The 27195-nt window shown below is 43.8% G+C and overlaps 3 protein-coding genes across 16 annotated transcripts in view; 1 reads left to right on the top strand and 2 right to left on the bottom strand.

The window, feature by feature from the left end:
- Positions 1–3295, top strand: part of LOC117746781 (choline transporter-like protein 5-A) — a 57199-nt gene extending 53904 nt beyond the window's left edge. The window contains exons 18-22 of the mRNA XM_034556087.1: positions 239–312; positions 484–554; positions 1016–1104; positions 1580–1664; positions 2058–3295. Coding sequence (XP_034411978.1) covers positions 239–312; positions 484–554; positions 1016–1104; positions 1580–1664; positions 2058–2155 — 417 coding nt within the window. The 3' untranslated portion in view covers positions 2156–3295. The remainder of the gene's footprint in view (positions 1–238; positions 313–483; positions 555–1015; positions 1105–1579; positions 1665–2057) is intronic.
- Positions 3296–4538: 1243 nt separating this feature from the next.
- atg10 (ATG10 autophagy related 10 homolog (S. cerevisiae)) lies at positions 4539–7464 on the bottom strand. Of its 12 annotated transcripts, none has more exons than XM_034555670.1 (8): positions 7357–7437; positions 6937–7076; positions 6474–6578; positions 6218–6376; positions 5852–6020; positions 5666–5763; positions 5496–5593; positions 4539–5376 (listed from the first exon to the last, which is right to left on the bottom strand). In XM_034555670.1, the coding sequence occupies exons 3-8, from the start codon at positions 6576–6578 to the stop codon at positions 5250–5252; spliced, it is 756 nt and encodes a 251-aa protein (XP_034411561.1). In that variant the 5' UTR covers positions 6937–7076; positions 7357–7437; the 3' UTR covers positions 4539–5249. The 12 variants fall into 12 exon arrangements, with proteins under 12 accessions (XP_034411561.1, XP_034411555.1, XP_034411554.1 ...); XM_034555664.1 differs by having other exon boundaries at positions 6842–7216; positions 7357–7424; XM_034555663.1 differs by having other exon boundaries at positions 6937–7216; positions 7357–7424.
- A 5620-nt stretch (positions 7465–13084) lies between these two features.
- Positions 13085–27195, bottom strand: part of fam110b (family with sequence similarity 110 member B) — a 37957-nt gene continuing 23846 nt past the window's right edge. The window contains exons 2-5 of one of the 3 annotated variants that reach the window (XM_034555702.1): positions 26153–26282; positions 18173–18780; positions 16455–16861; positions 13085–14930 (exon numbers count right to left, since the gene is read on the bottom strand). In XM_034555702.1, the coding sequence (XP_034411593.1) occupies positions 14078–14930; positions 16455–16861; positions 18173–18295 (1383 nt within the window). In that variant the 5' untranslated portion in view covers positions 18296–18780; positions 26153–26282 and the 3' untranslated portion in view covers positions 13085–14077. The remainder of the gene's footprint in view (positions 14931–16454; positions 16862–18172; positions 18781–26152; positions 26283–27195) is intronic. The other 2 variants (XM_034555704.1, XM_034555705.1) reach the window with 2 other exon arrangements.

Raw genomic sequence — 27195 nt, 5'->3', positions numbered from 1 at the left:
AGTACCACTTGTACCTCGCTGTAGCGTCCAGTCTGTCCTCAGTCCACCAGTTAACTACCCGAGGGCTTGTCGATCAAATGATTCGATTAGATACAACTTGTCCCCCGGTGCTGCCGCATGTTCCCCTATTTGTGGCCACATCTTACACACTGCTCCTTAAATAAAGTGTTATTAGTCCTCTGAATTCCACGGTTAATTTTGTTGATATGAGAGCTGTGTTTTGTCTCTTCTCCACCAGGTGGCGATCTATGGTAAGAACTTTTGTACCTCTGCCAGAGAAGCCTTCTTCCTGCTGATGAGGAACGTGGTCAGGTGAGGCTTTTGTTCTCCTTCAGTGGTCCTCTAGTTCTCTCTGGGCCTTATAACAACTCTGTTTTCACAGGTTTACTGTTAATACAAGTCTGTGAAGTTACTCTAGTCTCCATAAGAGTGATCATGACACCTGTGAATTTGTTCAGATGGGTAATGGCTGTGTCTCCACAGGGTGGCCGTTCTGGACAGAGTGACGGACTTCCTGTTGTTTCTGGGCAAAGTGCTGATAGCAGGAGGAGTTGGTAAGACAACACAAGGCTCAAGTCTGAAGGCCTTTACACACCGAATAGCGCAGAGAACAAAAATACTCACCAACAAATATTTTGCATTAAGACTATTCATACAAGCAGCGATGCAAATCAGCAACTAAACGGTTTGAATAGACTACCAGAATCCTGTTGACCCAGAGCAGCTTCTGGAAGTCTGTCTGAGCTCAATTGTTGTATAGTCTGAAGCTGCTGTTAGATATTGTATTGAGTTTCCTTTTAGTTAAATGCTATGAGTGAATTTGAGTTTCCTCTGGTGAGCAGTTATGCAGTCTATATGTCTAGGGCTCTTATTGTGAAAGGTAAGAGCCGAAGGAGTGGATCTGGTTTGTCAAAGTTGAAAGTTATACATTTTGCCTTCTTATTCTAATATAATTATATGCAGAAAATGCAGAGTATAGAGCAAGGCAGTGTGTGTGCATGTGTGTGTGTTTCAGGTGCGATTGCATACCTCTTCTTCACAAGGAAGATTCCTGTTATCCAGGAGGAAGTGCCCAATCTCAACTACTACTGGGTCCCCCTGCTGGTCAGAGTCTAACACACACAAACACACCTACACACACACACACACACACACTTCATACAAGGACATGTACAGTATTATGAAAGAAAGTCTTTTGGCATTATTGTTCATTATTATTGTAATTCTCACGTCAAAGGGGAAATGCTGCCAAGTAGCATCTCGTGCCCCTTTTCTATTCACTCATATTTAAACTAGGTAATTGGGACGTCGGCGTGTTTGGGCTGCAATATCATCAGTGCAATATCTTCAATGTGTGGAACCGTGAGACGTTAATATCTGCAACCTACATCTGGACAGTAATCCACAGGAATATAAATGATACCACAAACAATGAAAATACAAAGAATGCCATATATACAAAATATACAGTGATTTGTTAAGACATTAAGAATGAATTTAAAATATTTGAACAGAACATGCCAGTCTTTCCTTTTGGTCTGTCATCCAATCGACCTCCAACCTGTGTTTCTCTCGTCAGACGGTGGTGATCGGGGCCTACCTGATCGCTCACGGCTTCTTCAGCGTCTACGCCATGTGTGTTGACACGCTCTTCCTCTGCTTCTGTGAGTAAACACCGTCATTACCGAGTGTTTAGTACGACATCATCAAATAGTCCAGGTCGAGTGGAAGGCCGCAGACGAGCCCTGAGGGAAGCGTGTCTGAGTCCAGCCTCGTCCGTCTCAGCTGGTCTCACATTCCAGAACATATTCTGATTGCCACACTGTTTGGTGTTAATCTCTTTTGTCTACTTCACAACACTAACCAACCTCTCTGTCTTTTTGTCTCTTCCACTCCCCACACCACCATTTGACCTTTGCTCTCAAACTTGAACTCCATCCTGGACTTCCTCCCCCCTGCGTCACCCCATCCCTCCACCCGTTCATTATAATCCATCTCCCCATCTCCCATCCATACCTGCTCTACCTCCCGTGCTTCCATTTGATCCGTGCGACCAGGTGATGACCTGGAGAGACACGATGGTAGTTCAGAGAAACCTTTCCTCATGTCCCCCGAGCTGCACAGAATTCTGGGTAAATCCAGTCAGCCGCGTTGATATCCGATCCGCCTAGCTACCGCACCAGCAGTCCTGCACAGATGTCACCTGGTCCAAGTCTCCACACGGAAGAAATACAGGACATCAGAAGGACGAGGGTCTGACCCTCCGTGAGACCCTGTAGGCTCAGGCTGGCTGGTCTGGTTCAGACCTGTGTCGACACACAGGGGCCACGTGGTGCCTCCTGAAATGTGGACATGAACCATGTGTGAAACCAAATCCGAAAGGAAGACTTTCAAACAGAACGAAGTCAGAACCAGATGGTGTACTGATGCACGGCCTGTTTTTAACGCTGTGCCATTCTTGGTCTGCAATCGTATTTCAACCCTCCATCGAGAACGTGAGCAGAAGGTTGTTTTGTATTAAGATTCACGAGTGAATTCACAAAAATGTTGTCATTCTCAAAGCAGCTCAGAGTGAAGAGCACCTCAAACGGTGCTCCTTTTTATTTATTCAGAAGTATTTAGATTATGAGATTTCTATTTGATAGGGACGATGCAATTTAACAGTTTAATACAAAGCATGCCACAGAGTTTAACCCCATTTCTTATTTTAAACTAAAAACGAATGAATAAAGCTAAAGACGCATTTATGGGATGTGCAGCAGGTGTGTAACCAACTCAGACAAGAGATAAGTAATTCATCCGGTATCCTCATTAATGGTGTATGAGTTCACTAGCATAACATCTGGAGGAGTACAGAGGCACAATGAAAAGAGAAAAGCTAAAGGACCACACCTTTTCACTGTACATGCTCATGTAATGTTTCGGATGAATTTTCAAAAGAGTGGGCGTGGCCTGTAGAGTCACCGAAGACATAAACACAGTACAGCGTGCAGCTGGAGCTGCAGCCAGCCGTACTGAAGACCTCACAACACACACTGCCACGGTCCCGTCCCTCACGTATGTGATATTAGTATTTATGGAGAAGAGCATCTACATCTCTCGGGAAACCAGAGAAAGAGACCTGCTGTGTTATAAGAAAACACTGTTCACCAAGACTTCACACAATGTACACACCCTGTTCATTTTTATACCATGGATTGATTGTTTTTATTTGTAATGTGAGCGTGTTTTTATCTGTAAGTTGGTTCAAATATAATAGAATGTTCATATCTTGATTAAAAAAAGAATAAATGTGTAATGTCTTCACTTGTTTGCCAACAACTCAAAATCAGACCTGAACTGAACACATTCATATCATCTGCAAACATAACCAACTTCAGCATTTTGGACACAGAGCATATATCACTGATACACAAGACAAACAACGTTGGACTATCACTGAACCTTCAAAGGGCCACACAGCTTCAGATCATTCATATTGGTCCAATCAGATGTCAGTATCTAGTCCACCCTAACAGGGGCAGCTCTGGGAATCAGGATCTTCACCCTTTGGCTCTTCTAAAGACACTCGACTAATGTTTAGGTTGTTAAAGCAAACTAATCACATCCTTTGCTTTTTGCCAACTCATTTGACATTATAGAAGCCACGTCAAAAGTCTGAGGAACAACAACCACGACATTCTTCTGCTGAAGCTCTTTTCTTCAATAAAGCGGACTGTATATTGAAATGTTGTTCACACTCTGGACCGTGACTTGCTTTTTAAAGCTTCTTTAGCATCTATATGGAGTGCAGACACATTCATGATGTTGTTTAGGCCTTGTTTGGCAGAATCGATCACCATTATTTAGACAACTGGATCCTTCATGATGCATAAATCACTATTAAGGTTTTGGTTCTTACAGTTCATGTTGCCACACAGAAATGCATTCAAATAAGAAATATCAATATTACCAAGGCTCTGATCAATTATTGGATTGTAATGCAATAAATCATCTTGTGTGAGCTTTGACCAATCTACTTTACTTGGTCCATGGTTATCATAACTGGTGAACTCAGGTAGACTCAACATTTAATATCATGGACATGTCTGGAGACATCAGCTGTACGTACACTGTGATGCTTTACTGATATGTGTGGAGCATCAGGTTATTATCGGAGATATCAGCACCACAACAAGTATGCATGTCTATGCACGTTCTTTAATAAAATAACTCATAAAAGCGTGCCTATTAAGGTATTCATTCTCATGTTGCTTACATTCATAGAGTGTAAACATTTACAAAAACATTCTTATTATGTACATTTTAATTTCTATGCACTATATATATATATATATATATATATATATATATATATGTTATCAAGCTCCTCTTTTATGGAACCAGCTTCCACTTTCAGTCCTGGAGGCAGACACAGTCACCTCATTCAAGAATAGACTTAAGACTTTCCTCTTTAATAGTCCTTATAGTTAGGTCTGAATCAGGTTTGCCCTGGTCCAGCCCCTTGATATGCTGCTATAGGCTTATAGGCTGCTGGGGGATGTTTTAGGATACACTGAGCACCTATCTCATCTTCTCTCTCTCCTTATTAACTCTGCTTCCTCCCCAGAGTCTTTGTGCCTTCTCACCTCGGGTTTCCATACTACTACAAGTAGAAGTACTACGCTGCATTCTGAGCTACTACAAGTAGAAGTACGAGTAGATTATATATTAATCTGAGAGCAGTCTTCCTCAGGTAGGTCTAGCTTCTTAAATACTTTAAACAATAAACAATGATATGTTATAATCTGAATAATAACCAGTAACTCCTGTGAACTGTGGTGTAGTTGAAGTACAACGTAGCAAAAAAACTCCAGCACAAGTACCTCAGAATGCAGTGTAGTACTATATATATATATATATATATATATATATATATATATACACACATTTGTGCGACAAGAAATTAATATAATTTATCAGCTTTTGTACAAAATGCCAACAGACCGCAATCAACCGTCAGTGAGAGGAATGATGATGATTATTCATGGCTGGTCTTGACACAGTGTGAGCTCCTGAGCTGGCCTGGAGGGACCGACTCTAGTAAACACAGAATCCAGATCAGGTACAAAAACAAGACATCAAAAGGCCCACAGTACTACCATGGTGATGTTGTGTATTTTAGTATAATGGCAATAAAACAAACACAAAACATACGCCACACTAACAACCCTGTGCCTTCAGGCAGTTGCTCGGTTCACCCTCCAGCCTCAGCCTGGCTGGGTGCTGCTGCCGGGCGCGGCCGCAGGGCAGAGCTGGGTGGAGTACTTCAGAGGGACGTCCAGACCTACCACAGGACCCACAACACTGAGCCACGACAGCACGTAGTTCACCGGCCTGCAGACACACAGACGCACATCTGAGGAACACTGAGCTGCTTAATGTCCTGTTGCAGCATCAGCCGCTGCATTAACCTCCATGGAAACCATGCTGCATCATCACGTCTTTGTTCCTACCTGTGCTGTTCCTGAGCCGCCTGCAGCACGGGCCTCATGAACTCCTCTGTCCGGCAGGGGTGGAGCATGAAGAAGGGCTGACCCAGCAGAGGATGCTCCTGACACACAGACAGAGGGGAAGCGTGAGTGGAGCTCCGAGGAGGAGGAGGAGGAGGGGAGGGGGTCTTTACCTGCAGAGTGATGGTGTTCAGAGGGCTGCTCTGAAGCCGAAGCCTGAAGTTGGGGTGGACGGAGCTCCACACCTCCTCCAGTGACAGGCTCCTCCCCTCTAACAGGGTGACACGCGAGGAAGAAGATGAAGCACAAATATATCACAGAGGGCACGCTCAAAAAATATGTGTGTGTGTGTGTCTCACCCTGAGTGAAGGCTCTGAAGTAGAGCACAGGAGCAGCGTAGCTGCAGGAGTGCAGGATGTGGTACTCGTACTGAAGCACCTGGCTGCTGCCCTCAGACACCGTGCAGACCCCATCATCTTCATCCTCCTCATCGTCCTCAGCTATGTCACTGCTAGCACCTAGACCAGACTGGAGGAAGAGACACGGTGGTGAATGGAACAGAGCTCACTATGATCCTTATTGATAAACGGCGTCAAGGTCAGAGGTCATTGCTTCGTTTAACATTTGAATCAAAGGTTCATTTGAACACAAATTAAGAATATCATTCAGTAATATTTAGTCACTGCGAAAATGGAAACAAGATAAATGTCGGCGTGTTTCACCACCTCCTCCTCCTCCTCCTCCTTCTCCTGTCCCTGCGGATCCGGACAGGACTGACAGGAAGCGGGTGGCCCCGAGTCTGAACCGGATCCGGTCTGGTCCCGCGCCGGGCTCGGGGCGACCGGTCTGAGAGCAGTCTTCCTCAGGTAGCCCTCCTCTGAACCCTGCGGCCCCAGATAAGAAAGCACCGTTAACCAGGTTCAGGGGGCCGGCAGCAGGGGCCTCCTCTCTATGACACGTGACGGGTCCAGACCTCCTCACCTGGACCGCCTCCCAGCTCCAGCCGTCGCTCAGCTGCTCCGACCGCTGCAGGAGGAGCAGGCAGCAGCGGCGGAAGTCCTCCTCCTCCAGCACGCAGCAGCTCATCTGTGAAAGGGGGAGGAGCCTTACAGAGGTCTCTGCTTTCCAGCCTTGTGAGGTAAAAGTAGTTATAACGAATGGCCTCTATCATATATATTTTATATGAACAAGCTACTGATGCATTGAAGTACAGGCAGCACAACATCTAGCTTCTTAAATACTTTAAACAATAAACAATGATATGTTATAATCTGAATAATAACCAGTAACTCCTGTGAATTGTGGTGTAGTTGAAGTACAACGTAGCAAAAAAACTCCAGCACAAGTACCTCAGAATGCAATGTAGTACTTCTACTTGTAGTAGCTCAGAATGCAGCGTAGTACTTTTACTTGTACTACAGACATGAGCCTCTAGCACGAGTACCTCAGAATGAAGTGTAGTACTTCTACTTGTAGTACCTCAGAATGCAGCGTAGTACTTCTACTTGTAGTACCTCAGAATGCAGCGTAGTACTTCTACTTGTAGTACCTCAGAATGCAGCGTAGTACTTCTACTTGTAGTACCTCAGAATGCAGTGTAGTACTTCTACTTGTAGTACCTCAGAATGAAGTGTAGTACTTCTACTTGTAGTAGCTCAGAATGCAGTGTAGTACTTCTACTTGTAGTAGCTCAGAATGCAGCGTAGTACTTCTACTTGTAGTAGCTCAGAATGCAGTGTAGTACTTCTACTTGTAGTAGCTCAGAATGCAGCGTAGTACTTCTACTTGTAGTAGCTCAGAATGCAGCGTAGTACTTCTACTTGTAGTAGCTCAGAATGCAGCGTAGTACTTCTACTTGTAGTACTTCAGAATGAAGTGTAGTACTTCTACTTGTAGTACCGTCATGAGCGTGAGTCCCGGTAACATTCAGACACACTCACACACCGGACATGGGGAAATACTCACCGCTGGAAGGAGCTGCAGAACCAGCGTATCACTTCCGGGTAGTGAGATCACGTGACTTCTCCAGTCACCATTTAAAATGATTATGCAGATCTGTCAAATAACAAATTCATAAGCAACGGATTGAAAATGCCAGACTTGCCCAATTACAAATGTAGATTAAATGCAATAAATGTTGTGTCCTTCGCCAGTCTTTGAACTCCGAGTGTCCTGTTGTTTGTCAGCTCGACCGCTAGGTGGCAGCAAATACCCGATCAGAAGGTGTCAGCGTCAGAATGTGTTTTCACTTCACCAGACTGGGACAGGGATGTCTTATGTGTACAGATTGTAAAACCCTCTCAGGCAAATTGGTAAGGCTCTACAAAATAAACAGAATTGAATTGAATTGAATGAAGAATTAAAATTACAAAAACGAAAATCATTGAGTCAATTTTTTTCTCTTCACAACAACAACAAAAAAACAGTGACAATAATACAAATATGATCAGTATTTCTAGGGTTTTGCAAAACCAGTAGAGATTATGGAATATTATGGCCTGGAAAAAAAATATTTAATTTACATTCATCACAGCAAGCTGAGGGGAATGCATGTTTTCATTTATCATTATAATGTATATTATTATTATTATTATATATGAAGTGGGGTTCTATTTGGGTGTGTATGTTATTTGTGTTGCACGCTTTGTGAAACGTAAAGGGAAAATGTAATTGTGTTGTAACACATTGACAAATGTCCTCATTTGAACATTTTGCATGGCTTCCTGCTCACAGGTCCTGACTGATAAACACGTCCTCAGACATGTGACTGCCTCGGCATTCTAGAGGCCCTTATCGGCCTGAAGAGCAGTGGACCCGGGTGACTTCCTGCAGGTACACATGAATGCTATGAAATACATTTACCCATATGGCTCTTTGAGACCCAATGGTTCAATTGTGATAATGCAAAGAGTGATTTGAGGGGAACTCTGTGTAATGATCTCGTATGGGGAGGAGGGGCTTGTTGGGCCGGTGTCGGTCAGCAGGTCTGTGCTGAACTCACCTCACAGCCCAGTGCTGGTCCTGCTCCAGGTTCAATGGCAATCTGATACTGTTGTGTTGTGTTTGTTGTGAGATTTGATGATACACACAATGAATACACCTAGGCGGAATCAGGCCTTCAGTTATCAAGCTCCTCTTTTATGAAACCAGCTTCCACTTTCAGTCCGGGAGGCAGACACAGTCACCCCCCCCCCCCCCCCCCCCCCCCCCCCCAGTTTCTGTGCTATTCATTGAATGTGTTGTAACTCTGTAACACTGTTGCTCTCCTGAAGGTTTCTTCATTTCTTCCCCGTGAAAGGGTTTTTATGTATTTGTGGGGAGTTTTTCCCGATCCAATTTGGTAATTTGTGATTTTGGGCTATACAAAAACAACTGAATTGAATTGAAAGGGATAGATCAGATGTTTTAAGGTGTGTTTGTATGAGCTCCTTCTCCATAGTCAGTGTTTTTTACGACAGTAAATGCAGTTTTGAGAAACGGACAACTAAAGAAAATCAATATCAGATTAGGTATATGCTGAAGCACGAATATTTTTCCAACGGGGACCTGAACTGAATGTGAAACTTATCTCTACTGCTTTTGTCAGAGGAGTCTTGTGACCTTGAAGAGAGCGTAGATAACAGCTTCAGTTACCCGTCATAAAGATCTGTCTGACGACAAAATAAAGCAGTGAAAATATTCTAAATATAGCGTTCACTGAAACCCAAAGCGCTTCAACAAACCAAAGGGTTCAGTGCCTATACTGATCTCTGTGGCTAATACAAGCCATGTATTGAAGCTTTCAAGTGTCTGCTAACAAGTGGCTACAAAGTCTAATGTGAGCCTTTTAACTCGCAGAAGTGGAGTTCATTCGTGAAGATCACGCTAAACTAAACGGGAGTATCAACTTCTGTTTGCCATATACTTTATTTCATGGAATAATCAAAAATCCAAGGGAACAATCCAATTGTCCAGATGTCTCTTTGCAGAAATCCAGACCTGGTTACTCTAAATAAATCCAGACCTTATTGTGAGCAGTTTAATGGAGGAACCTCTTGCATGAACTCCGCTAGGTAACATTACCAAAAACCTTCAGGACTTCGTAGAAATCGTCCTGCCTCAAGAATATCTATGTCCATAAAGATAAATGGAATATACCACTATACTGCAGTTTCCCCCTGTGGTCACAGAGGGCGCTGTTAGTCTCACTTTAAGGGATGGACACAAAAGACATCAGTGAGAGACATGGCAAAAGAAGCCATTTATTGAAATAATCAAAATAAACTAAACACGAACACTTTTTTTTCTTCTTTTTTGTTTTTCTCAATCAAGCAAAATGTAACAGTTTCCACGTCGAAAAACACGGTCAACACGAGTAGTGTCTCAGACACTCCGCCCAGTTTGACCAGGCAGTTCTGTACCGAGGGCAAAGAGTTCAGAATCTTTTGTAACACATTAATAACCTTTAGACGGAGAAAACAAAAGAAACTGAAATCCAACATATGGCTTTTTTAAATCAAATATATACATTTGTTCTTACAGCATTTAAAACACAGAGAAGGAAAATAAAAACAAAGCAAGTACCACAGAAGAACTCTATCTGTCAATCCAAAAGCTAAAAAACAACTAAACGGGCACACCATGTCGAAAGAGGAGGAACTGAAGCGTGACGAGTTGGACGTTGTCTTTATTAATGCTGACAGTGGGAGGCAGCAGGTTTCTGGGGTCCAGGAGACACAAGGGAAGGACACATCAGGGTTCTGGTCAGGAACATGCTGGACCAACCCTAAGCTCAGAGCGGGGGGGACGGGGGCGGGGGTGTCGCTCTCCCAGCTGGGTTCACTTCACTTGCACTTCAGTCTATTGAGCAAAAGGTGAAACCTCCTACAACTCCCACAATGCCATTTTGCCCAAACATGTTAGATTCACTCATGGTGGGTCTGTAACCACTGAGACATATGAAGGCTCGATTGAAGCAACGCGGACTGTAATCAGGACTTTCATGAGGTCATCAGGATATGTTCGTACTTGTGCTTCTAACGTATCGTTTCAACAAAAATGTTTGGCGAGTGTGTAGCATTTTAGGATCTCTTAGCAGAAATGGAATATAATATTCATAACTCATTAGTGTATTATCACCTGAGACTAGGACTAGAATAGAATGAGCACTTTATATCTACCCAGAATATAAAAAGACAAACTGTGATACCATTGCTCCTGAAGTGGTGTTATTAGAGCCCAGTATCATGGTGCAATCTATTGTCCTTTTTCACGGTGGACACAGAAATGAAATGCAGTGAGCTGCAGGGTATTGAGTTGGTAGCAACCACACCACTAGATGGCACCAAATCCTACACACACTCTCTTTAAAGCCTAAGCTAAGTTTAGCTAGTTCATAGCGGATAGGTGAAGTAGATTGCGTGGGTCTTTCTGACAAGCGGACGCGATACTTTTCTGTCTAAATAGGTGTTTTGTATGCAGGGAAGTGAAGTAAGCCCAGCAGGGTTGTTGTTGTTGACACACTTGAGGGTGAGGGGAGGTGGCAGACAGACACACTGACCGTTTGGTAGACGCTGACTGAGGCGCTGCATTCACACCGATATGGCTTCAGGCCTTGAGACGTGTCAGCGACGTGCAAACTTGTGGACAGATGTCGGCGGTGAAGGAAATCCCGCCTCCCATTCGTTACCGCGGGGACACACGAGGGGCGGAGACACAGGTTTCGGACAGATAGAGAGGCGGAGGGAGACGAAGCATAGCCGAGGGCGTCGGCAAGACATTGCACCGTAAACGCAGCACAGAGTGTTCTTTGACGTAATGGACAAGTACCGCCCTCCTGTACCGCTGCTCTGTCAGAGGGAACCGTTATTGCTCTCAGTGTCTCGGTGCTCTACGTAACACTGTTCATGGTGTCCCGCCTAATGCGTTGTTCATTTCATCACAGATTGCCTTCTCTGTTGAAGGACACTTCTCTGCTCGTACAACTCGTGACCTTTGACCTTTGAATCATCTCACAGATGTGTGTGCGGATGTCTGTAAAACATTTCACTGATGGGACACATGCGGACTGACCGGTTTGATAATTACACTCATTCAAATCGTTACAGTGAAATACGAGTGAAATAATTAGATTTGATCATTTGGTCATCTTTTAAATACATTCTGGTAACTGTGGCTGTCGCAGGACTGTAAGCTTGTCCAGTTTGGGCCGAATGAAATGATTGGACGACCGACCTGCGTGTTTAGCTGCCAGCTTTCTGCCTGACTCATTGCTCGTCACCAGTGTTTCACAAGCTGCTAGCTCGACAGCTATGAGACTAACAACAGCCATGTTTGTTGTTTACGTTCTTAATGAAAATCTTGGGGGTGTGGCCTTGGAAGGAGGCATTAAGGGATGGGCTGTCTCTAGATTTAGCATCTTTAGGAGCTAATGCTGCTAGCTACTTTCATTGGAAAAGAGTTGGCAACACTGGGCTGGGATTTAAGGTTGGCTAAATCTCTTGCTCTTGCTCAGCACCATTAGTAATAACATTTAGTAAATTTGACCATTTGACCAAATTTTATAATTTTTATAACAAAAATCCCCCAAATGACATAACATATATTATTGAATTGTAAATGTCAGGGTTTGTCAATAGTGTTGAACGGCCTCTGAATGGCCACATCCCATCACAGGACAGTGAAATGGTTTGTTGGTTAACATGAACATGCTGATGACAAAATTGTTAATAAATCATCAGCATAACGATTTGATTAACCTTAATGCTGTATGGATAAGTATGCTTGATTGAGATAATATTCTATATTGTGTGTGTCTCTGTCCAAATCATTCAGTGTCCTCTGTTTCCTTCATCACTCGGTCATCCTCACACACTTCATGGCCTTCATTCAGCAGTTAGCTTTACAAGACCTCAAGCTAGCTTACTACCGTTCGTGTTTCATGAGTTTCTCAACATCTGATTCATTAATAACCAACTCTTTGTAACCCATTGAGTTGAATTAATAAAATGTTCCTTTAACAATGTTAAATTCATCCCGGTCACACAGTGTACCAGCGCCACTGACTTTCCAAAGTGAATTTTGACATATAGAGTTTGCTATCTGTTTTGCAAAGATGTGAGAACCGTTTTCAAAGTTGGTTTAAGCAGAGACATCAACACTGTGACATCGGCCTTTCTCAAAGAGGACAGTTGACTTGCAGGAGAAGCACAGGTAGAACTACTAATGTGGGTGGTGTCCCTGACCAACCAGTAGCATGTTTCAGCTAACACAGGAGCTATGGAGCCAGTTGCTATGAGGAGTTCACGGTTAGGGCTGTCACTTTGTAATTCCTATCGCAGATCAAATGTATTGATCTCACTATTGAATGCATCAATTAATTGTCACTCTGACCTGTCAGTACACTAGGCTATTGTTGCTGCAGGTAAGCAGTGAGCTAAGGTGACCAGATCATGACACCAACCATCTGAGAATTAACGTGGAAAAGAAAGATGGATTTGACACCATAGATTTAAAGATTGTGGAACAAAGTAAATCTGGAAAAATAACTGCAGTGCCACATGATGCGGCACTGCAGTTATTTTTCCAGATTTACTTTGTCCAAGAGGGTGGAAATGGGACAATGGCGTGAAGGGTCGCTAAGCCGCCATTGTGGGGGGCCTACGTTGAAAATTATAGGCAACACATGATAACAAATAATTGACGTGCAACATTGGTCTTTACAGTAATTACGACAACAAATGTGAAAACACCTGTTAGCTTGTCACTCAGTGATGCAGTGGAGGCACCGCCAATGAACATAATCATGTCAATTCTAAAGCAAAATAATTCAAATGGAATTCAAACAAATGACGTGTTGGCTCTTTATCGTTTTACAAAGTGAAAGCCCTAAGGCCAAAGAAACATGCGTTTTTAGAAGTGTGCACTCGCCTGACATTCTATCAATTCACACCGACTCAGAGACAGCTCAGTACATTCCTACTGTGTGTCTGCATGGTGAAGACAGTTGGCCCAGCCAGTGTCACAGATGGCAGAACCTGAACAGATAAAATGCTAGGTAGCTAGCAAGCTATGTAGGAAGATAATCCCACTAACAATGCTCCGATTCGTCAAGCCAAAATGTTCACCGTGAGAAAGGCCTATGACTCTTCAATGTGAGGCGGTCACTTGATGGGTCCTTGGACATCGCAGTGCACTTCGCTCCTCTTGTTACGTCAGCAAATTGACAGACTGTGTCTGTACGATTATACAATGTCCATAGAGAAACAATTAATGAACTAGTTGTTCTCAGACATGTCCCGTAGATATTTTTCTCTCCAGACCGGACAGTTCCATTCCTTTCTGGTCATAGTGTTCATCTAAATACAAGTGGACTGGAGTCCTTTTCCTCATCTCTTCTTCATTCAATTCCTTACCAGGTTTGTTAGACATGTCAGGCTTTCTCTAGCATCCATTCATACATCCACTACACATTTGGACAAATTTTCAATTCAGCGCCAAGATCACATTCTCTAAACTTGTGAGAGATTCTGGTATCCATCCCTTCTGAAACCCAGGGGGAGTTTGTCCATAGTTTAAAGTACATCCATTCCACTGTAGTGCTTGCCCTAAACATGTGAGACTTTTTGCGTCTCTCTCGCTTGTTTGATGCTGTACAGCCACTTAATGACTCTGGCGTTCCGCTCCACAGCCGAGATGCCGTATGGAACACGCTCCCCGGCCTCCTCCTCGTCCTCTTCCCCGTCTGACAGCCCATCGTTGGAAGATCGGCGCGACCGGTCGCAGTCTGAGGAGATCATAGAAGCTGATCGGAAGTTCAGGCTGACGATGTCTGAGTTGGCCCTCGCAAAGTTCTCTGGACCGACTGCCTCCAGCTCTTCTGGGTCGAGGCCGCAGTAGTTAAAAAAGCGTTCCACGTCAGCTCCAGCCCGGGCGTAGCGATCCGACAGGTCTGATTTAGATCGGTGTAGCGAGGAGTGACGAGCAACAGATGAACCAAGCTCATGCTCCGGGTCTCCGAAATCACACTGTAGCGACTGAGGGGCGGTGTTGTTGCAGAGCGAGGGGGATGGAGTCGGACGAGGAGGAGGCAGCGACAAAGACAGAGCGGGGGGAGGGAGGGTGGCAGGGTTGGGTTTTGGAGGGAGGGGCGGAGCTGAGGAGCTGCTGGATCGCGCCGTGCGAAGTGGCTTGCCATTGCACAGTCGCAGGAGGTCGGAGGAGGAGTGGGAGGTGAGAAGAGGTGCTAGTGGAGAGCGAGAACGATCGATAATTCCTTCCCCTCGTCTGCTAAGGTTGAGGTTTCCTCCCTGTAGTGGACTGCGACGTCCCCCGCTGTTGATCGGAGGGACCTTCAGGGAATGGGAGAAGGATCGGAGGGAGTGTGAGGTGCTTGGACTGGGAGCAGAGTCTGGTGGTTGCTCATTAAGTGTCATTGTAGAACGGTAGGTTAACGGCATCCTAGGAGCAGAAAACAAGAAGGTGAATACATGTACTGCACTAGAATTTGGTAGGAAGACAAAATCAAGTATGTGGACTTACATACTTGTGGACATAAAGAGTAATTTAACCTTGAACATGGCCCCTTTCCAAATTAAAAAAATACGTTCATAGCCTCATATCCAATCTCGTGCCCTTGGTTCCCCCTTGACAAATCATTCTGCCACTGGCCCCACAGCTCTGTTAGATTGTTGTTCCAGCTCCAGAGACCCGCCCTACTATGCCTCTTGACTTACCCTGATATTCTTACCCTAACCCGGGCAAGTTTAAATATTTCAACTTTGGCGAAAAAATCACCCGACGCTGAGTTGCTAAAGCCAAGCCAGAGTTGAGACGCTCCGCCCATCATCACTGACGTCGTGCCGTTGGTGAATCAAACTGGCTGCTGCTAAAGAGGCAGTTATTCAGAGGTAGTTGGTGAAATTCACCGAGCTGTGTGAGCCCACGGAGGATGTTATGAACCCAAACACAAGGGCGTTTGATGTTCTGACGTTTGTGGGATGTCCACAACAAGTATAAAGCAGAAATTGTGGTTATTTCCATGATGGATAGCAGAAATGAAAAGCCAGGGAGATAAGCCACGGCCCCTTTCCGGTGCGAATGACGCCAATAAACCAAAAATAGTCGGGCGAGTAAACTCACTTGGTGTGAACGCAGCATTACCAATCTGACTACTGATGCCTACTCTAACCAATCCAGCCAACAAAGGTTCCGACTACTGGCCAATCAGTGGCGGAGTTATTATTATTGCTTCGCTAATACATCCAGATTCAATAAAACCAAGTCACATGCATGTTTGTTAGAATTTTACAGCTTGGCTGATAACAGCGTTCTGCATCGAGTCATAATCATTCAAGAGAGAATCCATCTCCAGAGTGGCGTCTGCTCTCTACAACACTTTACGGACCCACCGGCATGTTTTGTCACTAACAATTAACAACAATAAATAGTTATGTCGATTCTTTGCCTTCTATTTCTTACCAAACTTCAGAAAGAACACTTTCCAGATTTTCTTTATTCTTATTTATTCCCTGAAATTACAACATGCCCTACATCCTACCAAGACTACGTTGATCTTCAATGTTACAGTTTTGGTAGCAAATATACACCTTTCTTACCACTAATTCAAATATCTTGTTCTGTACCTCTCCACTGCTTCTGTTAAAACATTGCTAAGCTAAGCTAGCAGTGGTGAACCACCATCTGGACTGTCAATGATGGTGGAGACTTGAAGTTTGGGACCCTGTCACTGCTTTCAGCATCTGCTTTAATGCTACACTTACTGAGAGGATAAGTTGGTTGCTCAACACTTTACTTTTACATCGAACAAACAGATATTACCATAAAAAGACATCCGATACACAATGAGCCAATAGCTTTGTTAATAAGGTCTGATCGGGATGATTTTGGAAATATCAGTCAAAGTGACCTACTTGCAGTAAATTTATTAGAACACAAAAATGGCTCGTGTAATTAGTAAATTACCCCGTTGGTGTCCAACTCCTGGCCATTCCCCCTGATGACCTCATCAACACAGCACTCTTAGCTCCACCCCCTAGTCCTTCAGATCCGGCTCCTGAAGAGGATGATGAGTTAAGCAGATTTTTCAGGATTTCCAGGTTTAAATTCCCCCGTTTGCTGCTGCTTGTTGGACACGTGTCTGACTTGGCGTTGTTATTGGATGCTTTGAAAGGTCCCCCGCCTCCATTTCCTCCTCCACCAATCCCAGGACCTCTCTTGGACAGGAGGGTGTGACCAGCGGGAGGCTTAGCCAGCACGGGTGGTTTGATTGGCTCCTGCTTGGCGTTGATAACTTCCTGGCTCTTGACATACTTGGCCTTGTCAGCTTCTAGTCTCTCAACAGCACTGAGGCGCTTTGGGTTCGGCTCCACCTGAGACACAGATTCAAAGTGATATGAACACAACACTCATGACCCACTTTCTATCCACGTGTACCTGACACACTCCTCCCTGCTTACCCAGGGTTGGAGCCAGCCCAACTTCAGGAGAGAGGCAGGAAGACCCAGAGCAGCTTGTAAACTTTTCAGGGCAACAACTTGTAGACAGAATAACCATTGACACTAACACTGAAACCTTCTTTAGCGGCTCACCTAGACATGCAAGCCTTTGGAGAGTGGACACGACATGAGGAGACCATGCAAGGGAGGACCATGCATGATTAAGACATTTTCATTGATATTTGTGCTTCTACCATATAGTGCTTTGTCTAAGTAAGTACCCAATTTAGTTAAAAAAAGAAAAGATGGCAAAATCAGGGCGGGGCATCGAGGCCACGATGGCCGCAGGACATATGCATTTTTAAGGGTCCAAACTGATGGGGCGCAGCAGCCATGGCCATAATGGCCTTTGTGAAATTATTGTCCTGATTTTGTCACACGCAGTGACAAAAAAAGGACAATTATTACTTTTATATTTTGTTGGCTACATATTTACCTGTGATTTTAGATTAATCAGAAGATGTCTTATTGTTATACATGTCTTTATTGACAGATTCTCAGACATTTCATGTATTTATTATTATTAGTATCTAGTGCAATCTGAGGCATTAATTCAAATCTAGCAATAGATCATCCTTTAGCTTCTTTGTTAGAATAAAGACTTCACTATGAAGTGTAGGGGTAGCAAATCATCCAGTTTCTAAATCATATCAGAGAAGAGATAGGGAGTGTTTTTCTTTTTAAAGCTGACGTCACACAATGGACAGATCCCTCTTCAGTCCAGACTCTTGCATGAAGCTTTAGCTGTGGGCACTGCTTGCACAACTGGATGTATTTAGGGCTTCCATGGCTTTGTTTGTAGTTTAGTGAATTCACTGCCCAATCTTTTGTTTTTTTTGCTTAGTTGTGGTTCATCTATAAATGAAGCCCAGTGGACTCTTGGTTATGGCTTCCTTTTGTGTATGTTGCAGGTCACACCGTAGAGTTGAATGTGTTCCTGTTGTGGCTGTGACATTCTCACCCACGGGCAATAAAGAGTCGCCAACCACCCTCATCTGCATGTCTTTGAACTGAGGGAGAGGTCAGGGTTTCCACACAGAAAGTGCCTAGTATCTTTTAATATTAGAACTCCTGTATGGAGACTGGTGATGGGGGCCCGGGTATCACACGGTAGTGAAAGAACACACACACACACACACACACACACACACACACACACACATACACAGAGTGATGTCACAGTACCTGTCTCCTGAAGTAGTCGGGGCCCTTGTTGAGTATGCGGAGGGGTACGGCGGAACTGAAGGCCGTTGCGGGGCCAGCGGCCTTGCTATCTGGCAGGGCTGGGGCCAGCGTCTCTGTCGGCATGGCAACAAGGCGACTGGGGTGGCCGGCCGTGGTGGCAGCGGGTGCGGGGGGGTCGACAGAGGGCGGGGGCACCGGAGGACCCCCAAAACATGAAGACACAAGGTGGAGAGGAGAAAGTCTAGAAAGAGACGAACCCCCTGGCCCTCCTCATCGCTTGTGGGACCCTGTGGGACCGAGCCAGACTCTGGGCTGGGGGTGGGCGGGTAGGGGGGGGTCTGGAGAAGTACTGTATTCAAATACACTACTGACTCGTCAGAGTAGGATGATCTCTGTGAGCACCTAAACAACTGATCTCTGATGGTCTTTACTGAGAGGTCTCTACTGGTTTGCGGTGCTTAGCAAGATGGCCTGATGGCTGGAAAGGAGGACACACAGTGACGGGTGTGTTTCAGTGCTGTGGATGACTGCTTCCACGGGGGCCGAAGGAAAAGCAGAGGGCGGTGGAAGAGGAAAGCCTCGACGCCTCTCCACGCTCGCCACTCTATCTGAAATAAGAGGGAGAGAAACAGCCAATGAGGGTCGAGTGAGACTGTGACATCATGCACCTAGCAACAATAGCAGGAATAGCTATAGGACACACACACACACACACACACACACACACACACACACACACACACACACACACACACACACACACACACACACACACACACACACACACACACACACACACACACACACACACACACACACACACACACACACACACACACACACACGTCCGTATTGAGGCATTCAGACCAAAAACAGCCCTGTGTTAAAAACAATCAAACAGCACATTACAAACGTTTCCATCCAAATGTATCAGAAATGTTTTCAGAAACACATTTTTTTTAATTGGAAGAAGAAGATGTGAATGAATGCTTGTTTCCATTGTATTTCCAGTCAGAAAAGCATTCTACCAATGCAGAAGAAGAAGTCGCAACAGGATGTAATTAAAGGAGCGGCAGCCAAAACTCAAACGATGTAGAAAAACATCTCTTTTTGTTTCTATTGCTATTTGTTGATGAACATTGCTAAATATACATTTCCAACTGTGCCACCTTAAAATAAAGTCCCAAAAACTTTTTTTGTGTGTGATATTCCATTATAATAATTATAATAATAATAATAATACATCGAATTTATATAGCGCTTTTCAAAACACACAAAGACGCTTTACATAAGGCATAGACATACACAACTAAACTAAATAGAAATTAATTACTGGATTATTGTGACCATTTACACTAAACATATGACACTGTATATATTTTTTAATGACAATATTTCAATATTTGCAGGAAATGCATTGATGCATTGATGCATTTGCATTGTCACTATTGTGACCGATGGGATTAATCATTGATCACATTCATCAGCATTACGATTGTCTCGGTTTTTATATAATGCAGCATACGTCATTATTTCTATTTTCTTCCGTATTTATTTATTATGTATTCCTAGTTTCTACCTTGAGAGAGGAGAGCTTGTCTCGCAGCTGTATTTATACTTTCCTCCTTAAAGATGGGAGCTTCATTCAGCTGTGAGTGGGACTACAAACAGTGTGAGAGCGGAGGAGGCGGACTGGAACGGGACCATTATGTTCCCAATGGTTCCCAGTTTGACAGAACAAGCCTTTACTCTCTTTTCTGCTCCCTTTCAAGCCTCTTACCCATGAAATGGAGGAGCTTAATGAACATATCAATAATGGTTGTGCCCTCAGTTTAGTAGTTCCCCTTTCTGTAACAGTTTCCTATAATCTGATAGAAAAGTGTGGATTATGTCTTGTTTAATCTGGAGTGATCAGATTGGATTGAACAATCTGTACGGAATATTAATTATGAATATAAAAGCGGCTGCCTGTGTGTATCATGTATTTTCTTTGTGTCGAACTGATTAAAATCCTTTAATCTGCCAGCCGAATCCGTCCCCTGCAGAGATGGTTTACACACTCATTTGTGTAGATTGAACTCTTCTGAGTGGACGTAGAATATCATAAACTGTTGCTAATGTGATGTGTGCAAACTGGGGATGTTGATAATGATATGCTCACCGTAAACCATCACTAAGAAATGTATTTAAAACAATTAATGCTGTCAGTTAAACAGTTAAAATAAATAGCCATGCTTGTTAAACTGTGGCAACGTGAGCCGCAGACTGTAAAACCCTGGTACCGACAGCCGCCCTCTGGCTCCAATAGGACTGTCATACTACTGCGAGTAGAACCCAGAGTCTCCTGCTCCGGGTTCTATTACAGAAACGAGCCCACCCCTTGACAGGCAGTAAAAGTCCAGTCAACATCGGTTTTGACCCAGCTTGGCTGTCAGAGGGGAAATACTCCCCATGGCTGTACAAGACTGGTCTTGGTAAGTAAGTAAATACAGTACATGAATGAATAGATAGATTGATCAAATACAGTACATAGAGAATGAATACGTAGTTGAATAAATGTTCTGTTGAATATGTAGAAAGCATAACCAGTTCATGTAATTTGCAGGTCAAGACAAACAGACCATCTTGCAGCCTGTTGCGGATCTCCAGAAATGGGCCAGACGTTTCTGACTTCGCATACCGAGAGGCTCTGGAAATGTTCTTCCAAAAGCCCAGAGATACACTGCAGTGACAGAACATGCACACTTTGTGGTTGTCATTAAAGAAACGAACACCGTGTTTCCTTTAAGTGTTTGTGTCGGTCCCCCTCACCCCCCAAAGCTGTAAACCTAGGGGAAACACTGACCGCCTTTACTGCAGTCCTGTATATATATATATAGAAGATGACCGACAAGATAACTAAAATATGTTTTTAAATACTGCTGGGAGGAGAGGGTCCGGTTTTGGGGCATCTGTGCTCTGTGCAGATACGGTGGTTCTCTTGACCTTCAGGGCGTTTGCAGTCGAGTGAGAAGCAGTTGGGATGAGGGTCAGTACCTCAAAGTCTGAGGCCATGGTTCTCTGGGGTGTATTGCACCCTCTGGGTTGGGATTGAGTTGCTGCCCCAAGTGAAGCAGTTCAAGTATCCCGGGGTCTAAAGGGAAAATGGAGCGCGAGATGGACAGGCGGTTTGGTACTCTGTCAGCTGAGCTGACCCGGAAGGCAAGTCCCTCATTTAATCTACGTTCCGACCCTCATCCATGATTTTGGGTCGTGACCAAAAGAATGAGATCGGAAGCTTCCTTCATAGGGTGGCTGGGCTCAGCCTTAGAGATATGGGGGAGGAGCTCAGTCATCCGGAGGCAGCTCGCAGTAGAACCACTGCTCCATCGCGTCGAAAGGGGCCAGTTGGGGTGGTTAGGGTATCTGCTTTAGCGCTAGTAAGAGGCCCCGAGGTAGACCCAGAACACGGATTCTACGTCTCGTCTGACCTGGGAATGCCTCTGGGTTTCCCAAGAAGAGCTGGAAAGCGTTGCTGGGGAGAGGGCGTCTGCAATAAGCCCGGTGCCCCCACTTGTGAAGGATCTGTGAATGCAATGCATCATGTGACTCATGCACCGAACAAGGCCATATGTTTCTAGTTTACCACAGACACACAACCCAGATAAACACACACATGCACGTTGAAGGACTGATTTAATTTGGATTAGGAACATGTGTCTTGCTCATTTCCTGCACAACTCCCTATCAGACAGAGGAAGGGGAGACAAGGTGGACAACCAGTAAAGCTCTTTTACTTGCAGTATCCTACACACATCTTCTCTTCTTTTTCACATGTAACCCAGACTTCAACTCTTATCAGGCTCCAGCAGACGGGAGAAACACTGGCGGGGTTAGTCTATGTTGCTCTTGCTTTCACAAATCAGCCAACACACACAAACACACACACACACACACACACACACAGAGGCGCGTGCACACACACACACACACACACAGAGGCGCGCGCACACCCACACACACACACACAAACACACACACACAGAGGCGCGCGCACACACACACACACAGAGGCGCGCGCACACACACACACACACACACAGAGGCGCGCACACACACGCACACACAGAGGCGCGCGCACACACACACACACACACACACACACAGACACACACACACACACACACACACAAGAGAGGGTTCCTGCCCTCGATGCCTGCAGGACTATTCTTTCCCAGAGAACATTTGGCTTTTCATGTCTGGCATCTATGAACTGTACCGTCTTATTATTATATTCACCAGCATATCTGGTACTCCAGTTGGCTTGTTGAGGTTGCATGGTTTAATCCTTCAACCGCTCTATGACCACTTTCACACCTCACATTAACATGTGTCTTTGGCGATTGGATCACAGTATTGAGATCAGATCGCTCACACCACTTGCAGAGGTGGTCTGTGTATTTGAGCTCATAACCTTTGAAGGGTAAACGTTGCATCCTGATGCCCACTAGGACATAACAGGAAAATACGTCATGGAATCTTTTTGTTCCTCCTTTTTCTCCAGTTGGTTCTCACGTCCCTAAACTGTTGTGGCTGAGGGTTGTGAGTTGTGAACCGAGACGACAAACTCCTTATGGCCCCCCATTGTCAACAACAGCGCATTACAGCTTCACTCTTTCCCTTCCTACCTTTCACAATAAAAGCTTGAGACAAACACTATGCATCACTGCTTGCAGAGGGAACTTAATCTCCCTCTAAGAATGTTGCCAAGAGGCAACTCAACAAAAAACTTCCACTGAACATGTTGAGATGTCTATTGAGATATTCTATGAATCTGTCAAACATATTTTCCCATTTGTTCTTCTTTCCAGCAGACTCGGAACAGGAAGTGCATTTCTGCCTTCGCTGGTTAAAAACAAAACATTTGGTCTTTACAAAAGGAAAGTGTTTAGTTGCATGTAGGGTGGTGGAGATGAGACCCATGATGCATTCTGTTACCAGGTGTGAACTGACATATTAGACCTGTCCACTTGATAATCAGATTACCCATGATGCATTCTGTTACCAGGTGTGAACTGACATATTAGACCTGTCCACTTGATAATCAGATTACCCATGATGCATTCTGTTACCAGGTGTGAACTGACATATTAGACCTGTCCACTTGATAATCAGATTACCCATGATGCATTCTGTTACCAGGTGCAAACTAATTTAGACCTGTGCACTTAATAATGGGATTACCCATGATGCATTCTGTTACCAGGTGTGACGATGTGGGCCTATTTTCCTCTGTGTCTCTGTTAGCACGTAGCATTTTCTATTGATAGAAATAGGAACTATGGGACATTCAGGTGAAAATATGCACAGTGCATGTGTTTCTTTTGGTGCATTCATCACAGTGTTCCTGTCTCAGACTTTTCCGTGCCCAGTGGCAGCCTTTGTTCAGCTTCGCGTAAACCGACCGCATCGTGAAGCTTAGTATTGTTTTCACACACATTTGGACATAACTTGGTTTATCCAAGCATTAGCATCTATAACTGTGCACAATGTCATTGTAGTGCCTCAGTCCTCCACCTCCTCTCTTTCCTCTTTTTTTAGGTCTCTCACATGTATCACCCCTGGGCATAGACCCAAGAAAAAACACACACACACACACACACGAAAAACTTGGAAACCAACCACGCTCTCAGCAGCAGGAGCCCGTTCCCTCCACGTTCCCACCAGTATTCATCATAGTGCAGTGTTGCCTTTCAAAGGTCAAGCTTTTCCATTTAATCACCTGCTATGGCACACACACTGATACTATCACTAATAGACAGGTACTGATGATTAAAGTACGCATTGACTATCTGATGTACTTCAATCAGCTGAGTGATGTGGTTATTTTACTATGAATATTCACAAGTAACCCTAAAGCTGTAGGTCTACGAGCAACATACTAGAAGACTAATGAAGCTCAGACAGATAAGACAAGTGCACTAATGAGTCATTCCAATGAGTTAGCTTACACAATACCAGGACCCTGGAACTGACTCACGCCAATGGAATGCAGCCATTATTGATGTTTTTATCTGTAGTATGCCGTTGAAATGCCGGCTGAAAAACAGGTTGACACCTAGGACACCACGACTCATTCTTAAATTGATCTTAATAATTATTAACACCACCAAATAATACACTAAAGCTAACACTAACCCTTGGGTTTATTCATTGTTCTCCTTGTTGCATTTAGTTTTGCTAAAAGAAATGCCTAATTAGTTTTGACTGTAGCTGAAGTTGTACTTTTATAAACTCATTTCAGTGGTTCTTTACTCTAAATATGAATACCTAACCTATGCCAAATCACTTTTTCCTAAATATGTCATATATGATAACGCTGCGTGCAGGCTTCTGTCAAACAGAAGTGGGCATTGTTTCATCTCTCAGACACTGTTTGGTATTTTTCAAAATGATGCAGTAGGTGGGGTTAAGACCTGGGGTGAAGTTACACCGAAAGCTTCAAAGCATAGTGACTCTGAAGGCCTGGTGTCTATTACTGGTTGATGTAAACTGCATGCTGGGAATACTCTGCAAAAATGTCCAATGAGGGTGAAGCTTGTTGAGACTCAGTCTTCTGCTCTTTTTCACTTACACACATCTGGCAAACACATCTGTACTGCCCCCATCACCGCTCTCTACCCCAGTGAACTAAACACAAACATAGCGACTGCACAGCAGGAGTAAATATTCAGTAATGAAACACTTGTTTCTCGTAGGCTTCCCAACTGTGGGAATGTGAACTTCCCAATGTGAAAAACATTTCTCATTCCAATATCCCAGTCCCTATCAAAAACTACCCGATGACTCGGTATTGTTGTCTCATGCAATGAACCATTGCTTTTACGTTTCCACTCAGTTTGTCTGTCTGTTAGCAGGATTACGTCAAATGCTCACACAACTTGGTGGCAGGTAGTAGCACGGGCCAAGGAAGAACCATACAAATTAGGAGTGGCATCATTGTTCACCTCGTTAAACGTTCAACAGAAAACATTCAGCCTCCACACTTCACTGATATCACAAGAGAACATGGAGGCTAAGCTGAAATGAAGCTTTATATCTTTTATATAGCAAGTAAATTCAGAGGTGGGTAGAGAAGCCAAAGACTGTACCCCACTAAAAGTACTGTTACTTAGTAAAAACAGTACAAGTAAAAGTAGTCATCACACTTAGGGCTGCAACGATCAATAGATTAGTTGACAACTATAAAGTTGATTGGCAACTATTTTGATAATTGATTAGCAGCAGCAGCAGGTGATTGTTTGAGTCATTACAGAAAAAAGTCAAAATTCTCTGATTCCAGCTGCTTAAATATGAATATTGTCTGTGACATTAAACAGAATATCTTTGAGTTGTTGCCATTTTTCACAGTTTTCTGACATTTTATAGGCCAAACGACTAAAGGATCAATCAATAAAACAATAAACACATTAATAGAGTAAAAATACTGGCACACCACTGTCATTTAGTTGATGTGGATGTGACTGGAAATATGTTGTCAGGTGAAGTTTCAGAAGTGAACATACACCTGTATTTATTAGTGATGAGATGACAGGTATTCATCACCTGATTAGATAACCTGACACGCATACTGTACACCAGACAATATTCAGTGTGATCGCTTAATCCCTCTGAGGCAAATTTGTAATTTGTGATACTGGGCTATACAAAATAAACTGAATTGAAATTAAAATTACTTTCATATTATACTCACGTATTTTCTTAATTTACATTAAATTATATTATGATGTGGCAAATAAATCAGTACGTTGCGTGCATTATAGACTGTGTCCAAATGTATATATATATGTAATATGTCAAAAAGTCTCTTATCTTTCTGAAAAAGACTGTCAGCATGGATGAAGTGACCAGCGCAGGTTAATGAAGGTTAATGAAGCTGAAATTGAAGGGAAAAAAGCATTTCGAGTTTATTCATAAATAAATAATAAAAAAGGTTATTACCAGTGTGCAGCTGTCCTATTGGCTAGCACAAGGGGCCACTTTTACACTCCAAGCTTTATTCTATTGGCTGTCGGAGCCGGACGCCTCCCCCTCTCCTCCATGTGCCGCAGGTTGACAGTGGGTCTCACAGCTGTCAATAACAGAAAGCAATAAGAAAGTATTAGGAGCTAATCATCTCTTATGAGTAGTAACATTATTGACAGAGAGAAAGTCAATAGATTGTTCCTCACAGATATTAGTGTGCATTTATGAAATGTCTCAGAGTAGGAAGCATGTCCTCAATGGCCCAGAAACTCCCAGACACAACCAGTCCTGCTTCAGAGTGATCCAGTCTGTACCAGGATGAGGCATCATGGCTCAAAATATTCATATTTCCCCATAATCACAAATTCATTACATACTAGCACTAACTGTGTGTCAACGTGCCCCAAAGAATGGATTGCGGCCACCGATAGCGACATGAATCTCAAGGTCCGATTCACAAGAAATACTGTGCCAATGATGTTACAGCGCAAACACGACCACAGCAGAGTGACATTTGCTCTTTTTGTTTGAGTTTTTTGAGATTGCAATTATCCACACGGCAAAGTGAATGTTGCCATTGCGCCAAAAACGCAGTAGACGGAAAGTTGGAAAGAGAACGAGAAAAATGAAATGTTCAGAACACGAGGCGCAGGGGCCTTTGCTGTAGCCTAATTATTATTATTTAACTTCAGCCAGTTTAGTCTTTTAGCTTTTTGGGGTGTTATCTACAACAATAATAATGGTCCAATATGATGTCAAATTGCTTAATTTGAAGTAAAAAATCTTCCAATTCATGTCTCATAATATATCTTATACAGTAGCTTTTATTCACTGAAGAAATTAAGTAATGATTGCTGATATTGTTGGCAGTGTCAACAAGCCGTAGACGTAGAGGAGTGACGTAGAGGAGTGATTTAGAGGAGTGACGTAGAGGAGTGACGTAGAGGAGTGACTTAGAGGAGTGACGTAGAGGAGTGACGTAGAGGAGTGACGTAGAGGAGTGACGTAGAGGAGTGACG

This window comes from Cyclopterus lumpus, chromosome 17 (genome assembly GCF_009769545.1).
Source record: "Cyclopterus lumpus isolate fCycLum1 chromosome 17, fCycLum1.pri, whole genome shotgun sequence".
In the NCBI taxonomy this organism is placed as follows: domain Eukaryota; kingdom Metazoa; phylum Chordata; class Actinopteri; order Perciformes; family Cyclopteridae; genus Cyclopterus; species Cyclopterus lumpus.
The sequence above is the reverse complement of the archived record's forward strand: the minus strand, read 5'-3'. Positions and strand labels throughout refer to the sequence as shown.

Bases quoted from the DNA above. Each gene is read 5' to 3' on its own strand.
- atg10 (XM_034555666.1), bottom strand. From the start codon at position 6,578: ATGAGCTGCTGCGTGCTGGAGGAGGAGGACTTCCGCCGCTGCTGCCTG. The intron at 6,377-6,473 runs GTGAGGAGGTCT...CTGGGGCCGCAG, and splicing joins GGAGCTGGGAGGCGGTCCAG to GGTTCAGAGGAGGGCTACCT. The intron at 6,021-6,217 runs GTGGTGAAACAC...CTCTTCCTCCAG, and splicing joins AGGAGGAGGAGGAGGAGGAG to TCTGGTCTAGGTGCTAGCAG.